Genomic DNA, 12840 nt, shown 5'->3' with positions numbered 1-12840 from the left:
CAAAAAACCCCCCATACGAAACACGGTTGGTACCAAAGGGCATTCAGCTGGAATAGCCCCCTTCCCAACCGCTCCCAGCACGAATCCTGCCTTCAGTTAAACGCTTAAACTTTCTGCTCCACTAAAGTTTCACTTTAATAATTTCCAAACTACATTTTTTTCTTCACACGAAGCAGGGAAAAACACACACACACATCAGGAACTTCTGTCTTTGGTGTTGACTCGTGTGTGTAGATGAGGAGACACGTGGCTGCCTAGTCACATGTGCACTAGATCGATTGCAATAGGTGTAATAATACTCCGATTCTGAACCTGGAATTTCCCATCTCAGACACCCGGATGGGCTATTCTACAGTTTCTTATCTCTGCGACGGCCAACCGCAACAGGAAGTGACGCACAACGTGAGCTGAAACGGAAAGCATCCGAGCGTGATGGCGCTCTATCCCCCGGCACCTCCGTGGCATCCTTCGGGTCCTTATTTTATCTCTATGGAAACTGTACGTCACAGCGACGTCAGGCGGAGGCGGAGTCGCTATGTCAGCCGCGCGGTTACTCTCTCGCCTAGCCGGGCCGCTTTGCCTCAGGCGGCCCTTCTCCCCATTCCGCGTCTTAGCTAGCTGTACTTGGAGCCATGAGCCTCCCAGGCCGCTCGGGCAGAAGACGCGGCCCCTCGGGACTTTATCGGCGGCGGGTTTGGTGCGAGCGGCGCCCGAGCCGGCTCAGCCCTACCTGCGCCTCATGAGGCTGGACAAGCCTATTGGTGAGTCTGCTTGTCAATCATCGGGCAGCCTCTTAGTCTCCTCCTCTCTTTTGTTTTTTGTTTTTGTTTTGTAGAGGGCGGGAAGTCGCGGGGCGCTTTTGATTGGCCGATCCTGACCCTGTTGAACTTGCCTGGGTTCACTTGCTGTCAAGTGCAAACGTGTCTAGGAGGGGGGCCTGTTGCTATCCGGATGAAGGCACGACGTTTAGTCGTGTCCGACTCTTCATGACCCCATGGACCAGAGCACGCCAGGCACTCCTGTCTTCCACTGCCTCCCGCAGTTTGGTCAAACTCATGTTTGTAGCTTCGAGAACACTGTCCAACCATCTCATCCTCTGTCGTCCCCTTCTCCTTGTGCCCTCCATCTTTCCCAACATCAGGGTCTTTTCCAGGGAGTCTTCTCTTCTCATGAGGTGGCCAAAGTATTGGAGCCTCCGCTTCAGGATCTGTCCTTCCAGTGAGCACTCAGGGATGGTTTCCTTCAGAATGGAGAGGTTTGATCTTCTTGCAGTCCATGGGACTCTCAAGAGTCTCCTCCAGCACCATAATTCAAAAGCATCAATTCTTCGGCGATCAGCCTTCTTTATGGTCCAGCTCTCACTTCCATACATCACTACTAGGAAAACCATAGCTTTAACTATATGGACCTTTGTTGGCAAGGTGATGTCTCTGCTTTTTAAGATGCTGTCTAGGCACGTTTGCATGAGAATAAATTCGGTTGCACTTAGAGGGGCTTCCTTCTGAGCAAACACGTGCAGGATTGTGCTGGGCTGTGCATCTTTGCAAGGGGCGCGGATCCTGTTGCTTTACAAAGGAGGTTCTTCTTGCCACAGTCCCCTTTCTAACCTCCTCTCTGGGTAAACGGCTTTGGGAGAATTATCACAACTATTATCTTGCAAATTATGCTGCAGAGTTGAGCTCTACTCTTTTCTTTGTGAATGACCCTTGATCGCTTGCCTCTCTTGTAAGCGGAGTGGCCATGTGATTTGCGTTAGGGAAGGTTAGGAATCAGCAATGAGTAAGGGTTGTACAGTAGTAGCTCAGGGATAGAGCACCATGTTTTGCATGCCTGAGATTCCAGGTTCAGTCCTTGGTGTCTCCAAATAAAGCTGTGAAAGGTTTGTGTCTGAAACGCTGGGGAGCTACTGCTCAATACACCAATGGTCTTACTTGGTAAAAGGCAGCTTTCTACCCCTCTGTTTGATAGTATATATGTTAATCTGAACATGCAAGAGGGAGTCAGATTGTGCCTGCTGACTGTCCTGTATGTTTGTATGCCTACAAATTGCACATGTTCTTTTACATTACCAAATGAAGTAAATAGGACATGGGGAGAGCAGATACAAACTCACTCCTCTCTTAACATTGCGTTTAAGTGAACTGTGACTAGCGCAGCAGTTTTTGCATTGAACTTTTCGGTTCTCCCCTTGTTGCTTTAATTACAGCCCTGAGAGAAGTGTAAGAACTTAAATGTGTGTGTCTTTTTTTTTTTAGCAAATACTACTCTGCTTGATTGCCCATCCATATTTAACATGTCCCTGTTTGTGATTCTCTTTAGTTACATGTTTACATGCCCCATACATAAAGCTGATTTGAATGTATATCTAGGATTGTCTGCTTGAAAAAGCTGCGCCTCTGCCTTTGACAGTAGCTTGATGTATAGATGTTAGCAGCAGATAATGTCTAGCTGCATGTTGAAAGATGTTAAAGTTTTATTTGTGCACATGAAGACACTGTAGAAGTTTGCACAAGAGCAGTCTGGGTTTTTTTTCCCTATTTAGCTGACAACCTTAGAGATAACTCCTTTTTTCTTGTGGGGAAATTAAACTGTTGTCGATTTGTAACGCAGGAAACCAAGAAACCAAGAAGAAAGGTGCAAGAGATCTGCTCTCAGCCCTTGCAGATAAGAAGGCTCTTTATACCTTACTTCTCAGTTCTGTGCCCCTTACTTCCTCTTGCATTTCCACAGTGATCATGTGTGGTCAGGAATGAGGCTTCCATAATTACATAGGAATTTAATTATAAGTAAACAACAACAACAATTCTAAAGGGCCATTGATGGCAGATAGATTTGTTCATCCCTAGCTAGATGACAATGCTCAAGGGGTCTGGATTTGGTGTGAAACCTCTAAATTAAGTTATAAAAATGTGGGAATGTAACCTTCAGAACAAAGAAACAGAATGCAGAAGTAATCTCTTCAATCCTGCAATTCCATAAGTTGTTGAAATTTCTTCAGTGCAAATGCAGAGCTATCCTGTCTTCAAAAGCTTCCACGTTTACTTGTGGCAGTTCTGCACATGCCCATCAAAGCAATGCATGGAAGAAGCTGCTCCTCCGCTAAGACGAATGAGGATGGTTTGTCATGATAAGAGATGTGTATTTAAGGTGTTCCTTATGCTCTGAACAGGGACGCGGGTGGCGCTGTGGGTTAAACCACATAGTAAACAATGAGGTCAGGAAAATGAAATGTAGAAAATTACCAATGTGGTAGTTAGATTTTTAGCTGTGGGTGTACACAACAAACATGCTGCTAACACAGGCATCCTGGCACAGTAAGTCAATTAACACATGTAGTGTTAATTCTATAAGTGTCAGCACTGAACCTGTTGATGTATTGCAATTCATCGGTTTTGTGGAGCAATCTCCCCTTAAAATTCCTCTGTTCCCATTTGGCCACCTTAAGGTCAATTATAGTGTGTCCTGTGAGATTAAAATTTCCTCATGGGTTTTTCAGTATTGCAATTTATGTTTATATTCTTTTGCATATTTTATTTGTCCTAGTTATTGTTTTCAGAAGCTTTGCATTCACCCAGATGAGTCAATACCAATCAAGAAGAACATACAGTATATGTACAGTATATTTATCCATCACTAATTCCTACCCTAATTTATATTTTTAGGGACGTGGCTGCTGTACCTACCCTGCACTTGGAGTATAGCCCTTGCAGCAGAACCAGGCTGTCTGCCGGCCTGGGACATGCTATTACTCTTTGGCGCTGGCGCAGTCCTGATGCGTGGAGCAGGCTGCACAATCAATGACATGTGGGATCAAGACTATGACAAAAAGGTAGAGAGGACTTGAAAAGAGCAGGCAGGCTCATAATGTTTGCTAAGTAAGTAAATTGCCTTTTTGTAAAGCAAGTCCCACCCACAAGATATTCTCATTGAAGACTGTATGCGGGCTTCCTGGGCTTCAAATACCTAAGATGCACCTGATTTTGTACTGAAATATGTTAGCAAAGTGCATCTCAAATTAAGGGGCCGGTCTGAGTTGCTGAGACTGGAAAGCACTGTCCCTTAATGTCACCCTTGTGAAGAGAAACCTAAAAATTGCCTTCACCTCCAGAATCTCTCTCTGTCTCTGCTCTGTTGTCCGTGCATATCACCAGCAATGTGTCAGCCAGCTTGATGGGCTGCGCCAGGTAGATTGAGGTTCAGTGTGAGTAAACATGCACAGCACACCATGGTGGCTCTATGATGCTTCTTCACCTAGAACCACATTGTGTTCACTGGTACTTAGTCCCCCTGGCCTTCGTGGCATATACACGCCCTCTGGTGAATAGGAGGGTGCGATGCACCAAAGGCGATGACTAAATATGGTGCGTGACTAAAACCTAAATTTTCTGGCTTGGGAACAGTATGTATACATGATTATATAATTCAATCACTATAATCTTCTGTGCTTAGGTTACAAGAACAGCAAGCCGACCACTGGCCGCTGGAGAGATTTCAAATTTTCAGTCCCTTGTTTTTCTGGGAGGACAGCTGAGCTTGGCTTTATGCATCCTATTATGTTTAAATTATTACAGGTAAGTTAGACAGGAGCTGTTGATTGCTTCGGCCATTTCTTACAAAGCTTGCTTTCATGGATGTGCTTTCTTTTCTTTTTTTATAATCATTTTTATTAATTTTAACATATAAATTATAATACATACCACAAAACTTCACCACTTATACAATCGTTTTTTGGACTTCCATCAGCACCTCTGATGATCCACCGTTTTAACCACTTCTTATGCATTCCTTAAATTCATATTGCCTTTAATTATCTTAACTAACCATCCTCCCCTTTATCCATTTTTGCAATAGTTCCAATAATTCACCCTACAAAACGTCTTGCAAACCTACAAACGTAGTCTGATCATCACAATTACTTTTCAAATAATCTGTAAATTTACACCAGTCTTCTGTGAATTTCTGGTCCTGCAGATTTCAAATCCTTCCTGTTAGTTTATCTAGTTCTGCATAGTCCATTAATTTCATCCTCCATTCTTCTTTCGTCAGTAATTCTTCTTGCTTCCATTTTTGTGCCAATAATATTCTTGCTGCCTTCATGGATGTGCTTTCTGGAGCCATTCTTATGGAGACATAAACATGGAAAGTGTTACATAATAATTGATAAAGTAGTTTTTTTAATGGAGAGGCGTGGTTCACGAGGTCTGTTGTTACGAGGCTAGGAGTAAGTAATGAAAATGTTCTGTTCAGAACCATTAATTGAGAAGGAATTGCTATGGCCTTAATTAATCCTGACTTCAGTGTATTTCAAATGTGAATTGTTGCAATGATAGAAGTAGGTTGGGGTAGAATACAAATGCAACATCTTAATGCTCTTTCCACTTCCAATGGTTGGCCCAATGGTTGCCATCAATTTGATTTGAATTACTTTTATAATGAAATGATTTTAGAATGTTGTACTAATTTATTGTTGTTAGCTGCCCTGAGCCTGGCTTCGGCTGGGGAGGGCGGGATATAAATAATTTTTTTATTTTTTATTTTTTTATTATTATTCCTTTGCAGTATTGCTCTGGGAGCTGCTTCTTTATCTCTTGTGGTGACTTACCCACTTATGAAGAGAATAACTTACTGGCCACAGCTGTTCTTGGGTGAGCTCACAAGTTGCTTTTTCTTTCAGATGGGCTTTGTACTGGCTTAACTCTACACTGGATTGTGGTCAGACTGTTCAGTGTATCGTATTCTTTGCCAGAATTGACTAGATTTGTTCTGAGCAAGCATTCTTCATTTTCCTTCATCGCAACATGAGAGTTAATGAGCACCAGCCTCTTGTATAACTTTTCCCTGCTCTCTGTCCAGTTCTGAAGTGTTCAAAGTCTGAATTACCTGATTTAAACAAACTTTTCCATGGGCAATACTTAAACGTTAGCCAAATAACAAGCTTTGTTTTTGTTTGTTTATTAGCTCTTACTGATTTATAACAATTGTGAACACACAGTTTCATTCATAATAATAGTTACAGGTAGGTAGCCGTGTTGGTCTGCCGTAGTCGAAACAAACAAACAAAATTTCCTCCAGTAGCCCCTTAAGACCAATTAAGTTTGCTATTGGTATGAGCTTTCGTGTGCGTGCAGGGTATCTGAAGAAGTGTGCATGCACACGAAAGCTCATACCAATAACAAACTTAGTTGGTCTCTAAGGTGCTATTGGAAGAAATTTTTTTTTATTCATAATAATGTAAGTATTGATATTTGGCCCTTTAACAACATTCTCAGTGTGGCTTACAAAATCAGAATGTCAAAATGATTAAAATACATATATCAAATAAAACAGCTATTACAATAAAAGCGGTATAACATAACCTGGTGGGGATAAAAATATAATGCTGAAGTCTCTGCACTAAAATGATATCAAAGTAGCTGGTCTGGGGGCAGTATTCCACAGCTGAGGAGCCACTACAAAAACAGCTCCCTCCCACCACAGTTTACCTGATAGGAGCATTCCAGAAAGGACCTCAAAGTAAGATCTTAAAAGTCTGGGTAGCCACACATGGAGAGAGTCTTTTGTAAGGAGCGAAGCTAATATTTGCATGTTTAGTTTGGCTGGCAAAGTTCAAATGAATGGGTGGAAACCAGTTGTGCTTTGAGTAGATAGACCTACTGAAAGTAATTGGAGTTGAGTTAGTCTGACTTCTCCCATTGCTTCCAGTGGATCTACTCTAAGCACAACTAAGGCTGAAGTATTAGCCCCACTTATCTATGAGTAAGCCCTATTTAATTAAAAAGGGCTCGCTTCTGAGTATTGTGTTATTAGTCTCCACCTGACCTAGCATGTGAAAACAGTATGGTAATTTGATAGTAATACCTAATGAGTTCAGATGTTTCAAATGAACACTGGAAAAATGGGAAGCTGCAATGTGAATCAATATAATTTTAATTATTTCCCTTCTTAATTTCTTTACTGGCATTTGATTTAAAGGGCTGGAAACAGAGGAACTAGTGAGGCATGCCAAACTTGTAAGGCGCATCCAGTTGGATTTCTGAATTCTTTTTAATTTGAACAGCAGGTCACTATGCTACACTGGAAACCTGTTTTGAAATTCTGGTCATTCAAAGGCAGTTTGCCGCACAGTATTGCGGGTTGGCGAAATACTGTTTAAGAAGCAGACGTTTGAAGGATGTCTTGGCTCCCAGAACTACAAGAGGAGTTATTTGAATCTTGGCATTTGAGATCCTCCTCAGAATCCCTTCTCTGGGGTTTTCCTTCTGTCTGATTTATCAGGGGGCTACCAGGGAGGAGATTTTGCAGTATTGATGCCCTGGCCTTAGAATGCTCTACCCCAAAAGCTTTCCTGGTGCCTTTTTTCTTTTCTGAAGCTTTTTATTTTATTTTATTTTATTTTAATCTGTTTTATACTGGCATTTTAGTTGCCTCTAACCAAGTCATACTTGCAGTGAACCCCCTGAAGTCTTAAGTTGACTGACTTAAGTTCATTGATATCAGTAGGTCTACTCTGTGTATGACTACCAGCACAATCCTAACACTGTCTGCTTAGAAGTAAGACCAATTTAATTCAATGGGACTTTCTCCCAGGTAAGTGAGGATAGGGCCTGTAGCCCTAGAGCTGATGTGTTTTACCTTATGTTTATGTAGTTTAAAATATTTTATTCTAAACCTGATAATATGCTTGAGTGGCAGTCTATAAATCTTAGTGATATATAAATAACAGCTGAAAGAAATACTGTGGCGCCTACCTTTTGTTACGAGGTATTCTCAGGTTATGCGGCGTTCAATAAATTTAATATATACTTTGAGCCCGAGTCTTCTTGCCCAGCTAATGTCTTTTAATTTTTCCAAAAATCCAGCTAATGTCTTTGGGTAAGATGCTGAACTTAAGGCTGCAGTACTTAAGTTCTGGGAGTAAAGCCCATTGAAGCCTGTCATACTTACTTCTGAGTAGACATGTATAGGATTTCATTTTCCTAATCTATTCACTCTTCTATCACAGTTCCCTTCCCCCATTTCATTTATATTCCTTGCATATGTCTTTTAATAAACATTATGCCAGCAGGTTGATCAGATGTAAGCGAAGGCAGGACTCCTGTCTCTCTGGAAGAGGGAGTGTTTGGCAAGTGCAATTTTTCCATCGTTATGGCTTGTATAATCAGCCAGGTGTCATTGCCAAAATTTCCAGTGATGCCTAACCACCCTGCCCTCCTTTTTGTGTGGCCACTAACAGTGAATAGAACAGATGGAATGAGATTAGCTTTCTGCCATGAATAAAAACAGTGTTGACCAATGGGACGGGCAGACTTTAAGCGATACTTTTTTTCCTTGGGAACTGCCTGACTCACTTCCGTAGAATACAATAAAAGAAATAGTACTATTCTTTCACAGAGTCTCAGTTGTTTAATCTGTTTATGAACTGGAGTCTCTTTCTTCCTGCCAAGTCAGTGTGTTTTGTATGAAAATATAATCTTGTGCTGGAAACATGGGAAGCCCTGCGTTCTTATTCCTCCACAACAAAGCAAAGATAAACAAAACCAATCCGTTTCGCTTGAAATCTGTCTTTGTCTACTCTTTGTAAGGAGGGGATCAGAGCCTATGGTACTAGCCTGGATGGGCTGAAGAACCCACAAGAATGTGCCACATTTCTGGCAGGTTCGTGTTCCCACCCATTCTCTCACTGTTGATGGCGATGCATATCTTACACGGTCAGGGGGACGGTGCCTGGTTTTCTCCCTTGCACTAGTATTAGTGCGCACACTTTGTGGTCAATTGACTCTCTTTGGGTTGAAAACTCTGATGACAGTAAAGGCTGGGGCTAGCTGGCTTATTTTGCCAAAAGCCATAATCATTTCCAACAAAGCTCATGCTCCATCTGCAGTCAGCCAGTTTCTCTTAAGTCGCCTACTGAACTTGTTACTTTTTTCTTGCTCCAGACTAACACGGCTACTATTCTGGGATTGTGATTTCTTTTTGATCAGCCAGTCATTTCCATGGTGGTTTTTGTACTGCTTTTATTGCATTTTATATTTTATTGTATACATTGCTGTACGTCACCATGTTACATTGTATGAATTGGCAGTGTAGAAATACTTTTGCAAGTAAAATAAAACTGTTTGGCCGAGTGTTGAATCATTCTGAAAACGAAGTCCTATCAGGGTGCCTCACAAGAATGTTGAATCTCATTGCAAATGAACGAGCAAGATATTTCTGAAAAATAGAGACTATTGCTGCATTTGAGACTCTTTGTTTTAGTTTTTGTCATATCTCTTTCAGGCCTGACCTTCAACTGGGGAGCCTTACTTGGGTGGTCAGCTGTCCAAGGCTCTTGTGACTGGTCAGTTTGCTTGCCCCTGTATTTCTCAGGAGTTTGCTGGACATTAATGTATGACACTATTTATGCTCATCAGGTATATACCCTTCCTGTACTTTAATAAGGAGGCTTTGGAAATTAGGGACTGGTGCTGAGTGGTTTTGATGGATTATGGGGTGATGGATACCAAAGCAGGTTTTAAACTGTGCATGCTTGTTTGAACAACTCCTTATTTGTTAATAGTTTCTTTGTTCTCATTGTTGATGTTTTTGTGGCGGTTATTGTGACCTGCCCTTATCAACCCTGTTGGGGTACAAAAGCAGGTTGTAAATGAACAAAATGAACGACTTCAGTGTCCATGGATGTTTGGAATATTTGCTTATAAATTTACATGCTTGTTTTTGGTTTTCATAATAGCTAGGCAGCTGCTGATTCCACAGTTTAGGAATGATTAATCAGAATATCCAAAAATGATCAGAATATCCAAAAATAATAACACCAAGGCTTCAGGTGCATTTATCTTCAGCAACCTTGATAAAAGAAGTTAGTCTTGTATTACTATTATTTCCATATTACATATGAGAGGCTAAGGTTAAGAGAGGGCTATTTGCATAAGGCTGCTCAGCAAGTAGTTCTGAGCTTTGAATGGGGAACACCTTAATTTGTAGCTCATGCTCTTAACTACTTGGTAGTGGCTCATGTTCTAGCATTCTCGTATATCCTTTTCCTCTACACTCTGTTGTCTTTCAGGAAATATTTTACTCTCATTTGGTTCAAAATGCGTGGGTTAACATCTCTCTCTCCATCAAATCGAGGGAAATCAATAGAAATTCTTATACAGCAAGAATTAAATAAAACTCTTTAAAAGCTAAATGAAAACAGAGTAAAACTTTGTGCCATAGATAAAACTGAGCAGTGCACACAAAGAGAAAAGTTTCAGGATTTAGGAATAAGACTCCAGGAAACTTTGTGTAGTCATATATACCTGAAGAGGAATTCAGAGCTGACTACTTTCTCTACCACATGAACCATCCAGGGGAAGATATTCCAAAGGATGGATAAAGTACCACTGATAAAGTCCATTTCCATGCAATCACCAAGAGGCAGCCATGAAACTTGGCCTGTACGAGGGGAGGCGGTCTGTTAAGTACCTTTGACCAAAGTTCTTATTATCAACCTCAAAACCTTGAACCTGATTCAGCAACTGATAAGCACCTTCCCATTTGTGCCAAGGGGTTGTGGTTTGGTTGGTGTTTTTTCTCCAGCTCTCTGGCTTTCTTATTGCTGGGTTAGGTCTCTAACCAGGATCAACATGCTCACAGGCTCTTCTCACAAAGACCACTTCCATGTAAAATCACCATCCTTCCCTGTCTAAGTCTATGAAATGCCACACGACTGGTCTTTTCATTAACAACTCTTCCCTTGTAGGATAAAAGAGATGATCTCGCCATAGGTGTGAAATCTACAGCACTCCGGTTCAATGAAAACACAAAGCCATGGCTCAGTGCTTTCAGCACCATCATGCTTTCGGGACTTACTGCAGCAGGAATGCATTGTGAGCAGACTTTTCCATACTATGTCGCTGTGACTGTGGCAGGCATCCACTTGGCTCAGCAGGTTAGATCCCATATTGTGTTGCTCTTTATGTGGAAGCTTGAAATAGATGGATGCTTTAGCAGCTTGGCTTCAGTTCTTAACCTGCTGAAGCACCCGCTCTGTCTTGTATCCACTAAAGATATTTCTTGCCTTTCTAGGTATACAATGACGTTTTTAACAGGGAGGGGATGGTGATGATGATGATGATGATGATGGCGATAATACCGTATTGGCCAAAATATAAGCCACACTTTTTTCCCCGAATTCCGACTCTGAAAAGTTAAAGTACGACTTATATTCGCGACCTTAAGATCTTGCTGCTGAAACAGCTGCCCACAAGGGCCGTCGGGGGTGTGGGACAACAGCGCCTGTCCTGACCTCGGCTCCCGAACTGCCAGAAAGAAGGGGGAAGTGAGGAAAAGTGGGACAGCTCCCACCCCCAGGAAGCAGCACGGGGCATTGGCGCACCACCCACCCGCCTCCCCCAAGCCGTCGGAGGGAAAGGGGGGAGGCCGCTGGCAAAGCAGTTACTGTATTTGGCATCGGATGACCACATGGGCTTCAGTGGTGAGAGAGTTCTTGTTTGGGACGGGTGCTTGTTGACCCCCTTTTGATTCTCGTCCCCAACCCTCCCTGGGCAAGCCTTGTGTGTGTGTTTCTCATTGTGTGATTGTGCTTCATTGGGTGGGTGCCTTTCAAAAAATCCCCCCTCCAGTTTTAAGGGAGCAGCTTATATTCGGGTATTGTCTTTTTTCCACCTCCACCTCCAATTTTAAAAGAGCGGTTTATATTCGAGTGCGGCTTAAATTTGGACCAATACGGTATTATTTATACGCTGCCCATCTGACTGGGCAGCTTCCGGCAAAATATAAAAACACAATAAAACATGGGATATCTAGAAGAGAGAAGTTGGTAAAGCACAGCAAAACTTGGGGAGGAGAAAGTCACGAATAGCATTTTTATAAAGCAGGTGAATTTATGGCAGTCCAGGAAAAAACTTGGAAGCAAAAAAGTTATCGTAAGAAGAAGAGGGAACTGAGTAAAGGGTATTGATTTGGCGAATTATAAGTGTGAATTACAGTACACTAATATTGATATCCCCCTTCCTTCTCCAGATATACACTTTGGATATTCACAAGCCTGAAGATTGCTGGAAAAAGTTCTCTTCTAACCGCACAGTAGGACTCATACTTTTCATAGGGATTGTTCTTGGAAACTTACAGAAAAGGAAAAATACAGAAGCAACAATGAAAACGTTAGATAGTACAGAAGAAAATAAAGTTGTTTTACAGAAAGGAAATGAACACAACTAAAAAAAAATCTACATGATTTCAGCTAGTGCTGTATTTAAAATACTTTATTGATGAGACATTTTTTTTAAAAAAATGTGTATCTTTATTATGTGTAAACTTCTCACTGCCAGTATACAGCTGTGGCAATAAATCAGCTATATTTGATTGCTTCCTGTCGAAACTTTAGGAGGAAACACTCACAGAAGTTTACAACTGAACTTCAGCATTGTAAAAACATTGTAATGGGTGTGAGAACTCTTACGGATATAGGCCTACTGTAAATAAGAACTGTGACTCATGAAATAGTGTGATTCATGAAATTCTTCATTTGTGTAAAATAGTTCTATTTTTAGATATCCGAAACCAAACTATAAAGGGACTTTTGTCAAGGTGATGTTCAGTTCTGTGGTGTTCTCATTTAAAATGTTTTGAGCATACTACACTTTTATATACCTGGCTGGTTGCTGCTCTTTCTCTTGAAAAGGCTGGTTCTCTGGTTGCAGATATACTGCACACTGATCTATCATCTTCTTTCTGACAGAGGTCAGCCATTCCAGAGGGGCAGGGGGGAAGCTGCAGCCTTCAGTGTTTGATAAGAATGGCTGTTCAAAACTTGTCTCATTAAATAGGATGTCCTTG

The 12840-nt window shown here is 41.6% G+C and overlaps 1 protein-coding gene and 1 long non-coding RNA gene across 3 annotated transcripts; one reads left to right on the top strand and one right to left on the bottom strand.

The window, feature by feature from the left end:
• Positions 1-195: 195 nt before the first annotated feature.
• On the bottom strand, positions 196-3755 carry LOC310686070. The gene is made up of 2 exons (XR_014515702.1): positions 3645-3755; positions 196-475 (listed from the first exon to the last, which is right to left on the bottom strand). It is a non-coding gene; the product is annotated as an uncharacterized lncRNA (long non-coding RNA).
• COQ2 (coenzyme Q2, polyprenyltransferase) lies at positions 474-12595 on the top strand. Of its 2 annotated transcripts, none has more exons than XM_083458949.1 (7): positions 474-761; positions 3663-3829; positions 4450-4571; positions 5560-5645; positions 9277-9410; positions 10742-10930; positions 12025-12595. In XM_083458949.1, exons 1-7 carry the CDS (start codon positions 536-538, stop codon positions 12220-12222), a joined length of 1122 nt encoding a protein of 373 aa, XP_083315075.1. In that variant the 5' UTR covers positions 474-535; the 3' UTR covers positions 12223-12595. The 2 variants fall into 2 exon arrangements, with proteins under 2 accessions (XP_083315075.1, XP_083315076.1); XM_083458950.1 differs by lacking the exon at positions 474-761 and adding an exon at positions 970-1061.
• Positions 12596-12840: the final 245 nt, after the last annotated feature.

Source organism: Podarcis liolepis (genome assembly GCF_965112155.1).
Source record: "Podarcis liolepis genome assembly, chromosome: 9".
NCBI lineage: Eukaryota > Metazoa > Chordata > Lepidosauria > Squamata > Lacertidae > Podarcis > Podarcis liolepis.
Note: the sequence above shows the minus strand (reverse complement) of the source record. Positions and strands in the feature narration are given on the sequence as shown.

What these genes read in the sequence shown, in the direction of transcription:
- COQ2 (XM_083458949.1), top strand. Translation starts at nt 536, where the DNA reads ATGTCAGCCGCGCGGTTACTCTCTCGCCTAGCCGGGCCGCTTTGCCTC. An exon ending in TTATGTTTAAATTATTACAG is followed by an intron (nt 4,572 to 5,559) that starts GTAAGTTAGACA and finishes ATTCCTTTGCAG; the next exon opens with TATTGCTCTGGGAGCTGCTT. An exon ending in CTGGCCACAGCTGTTCTTGG is followed by an intron (nt 5,646 to 9,276) that starts GTGAGCTCACAA and finishes TATCTCTTTCAG; the next exon opens with GCCTGACCTTCAACTGGGGA.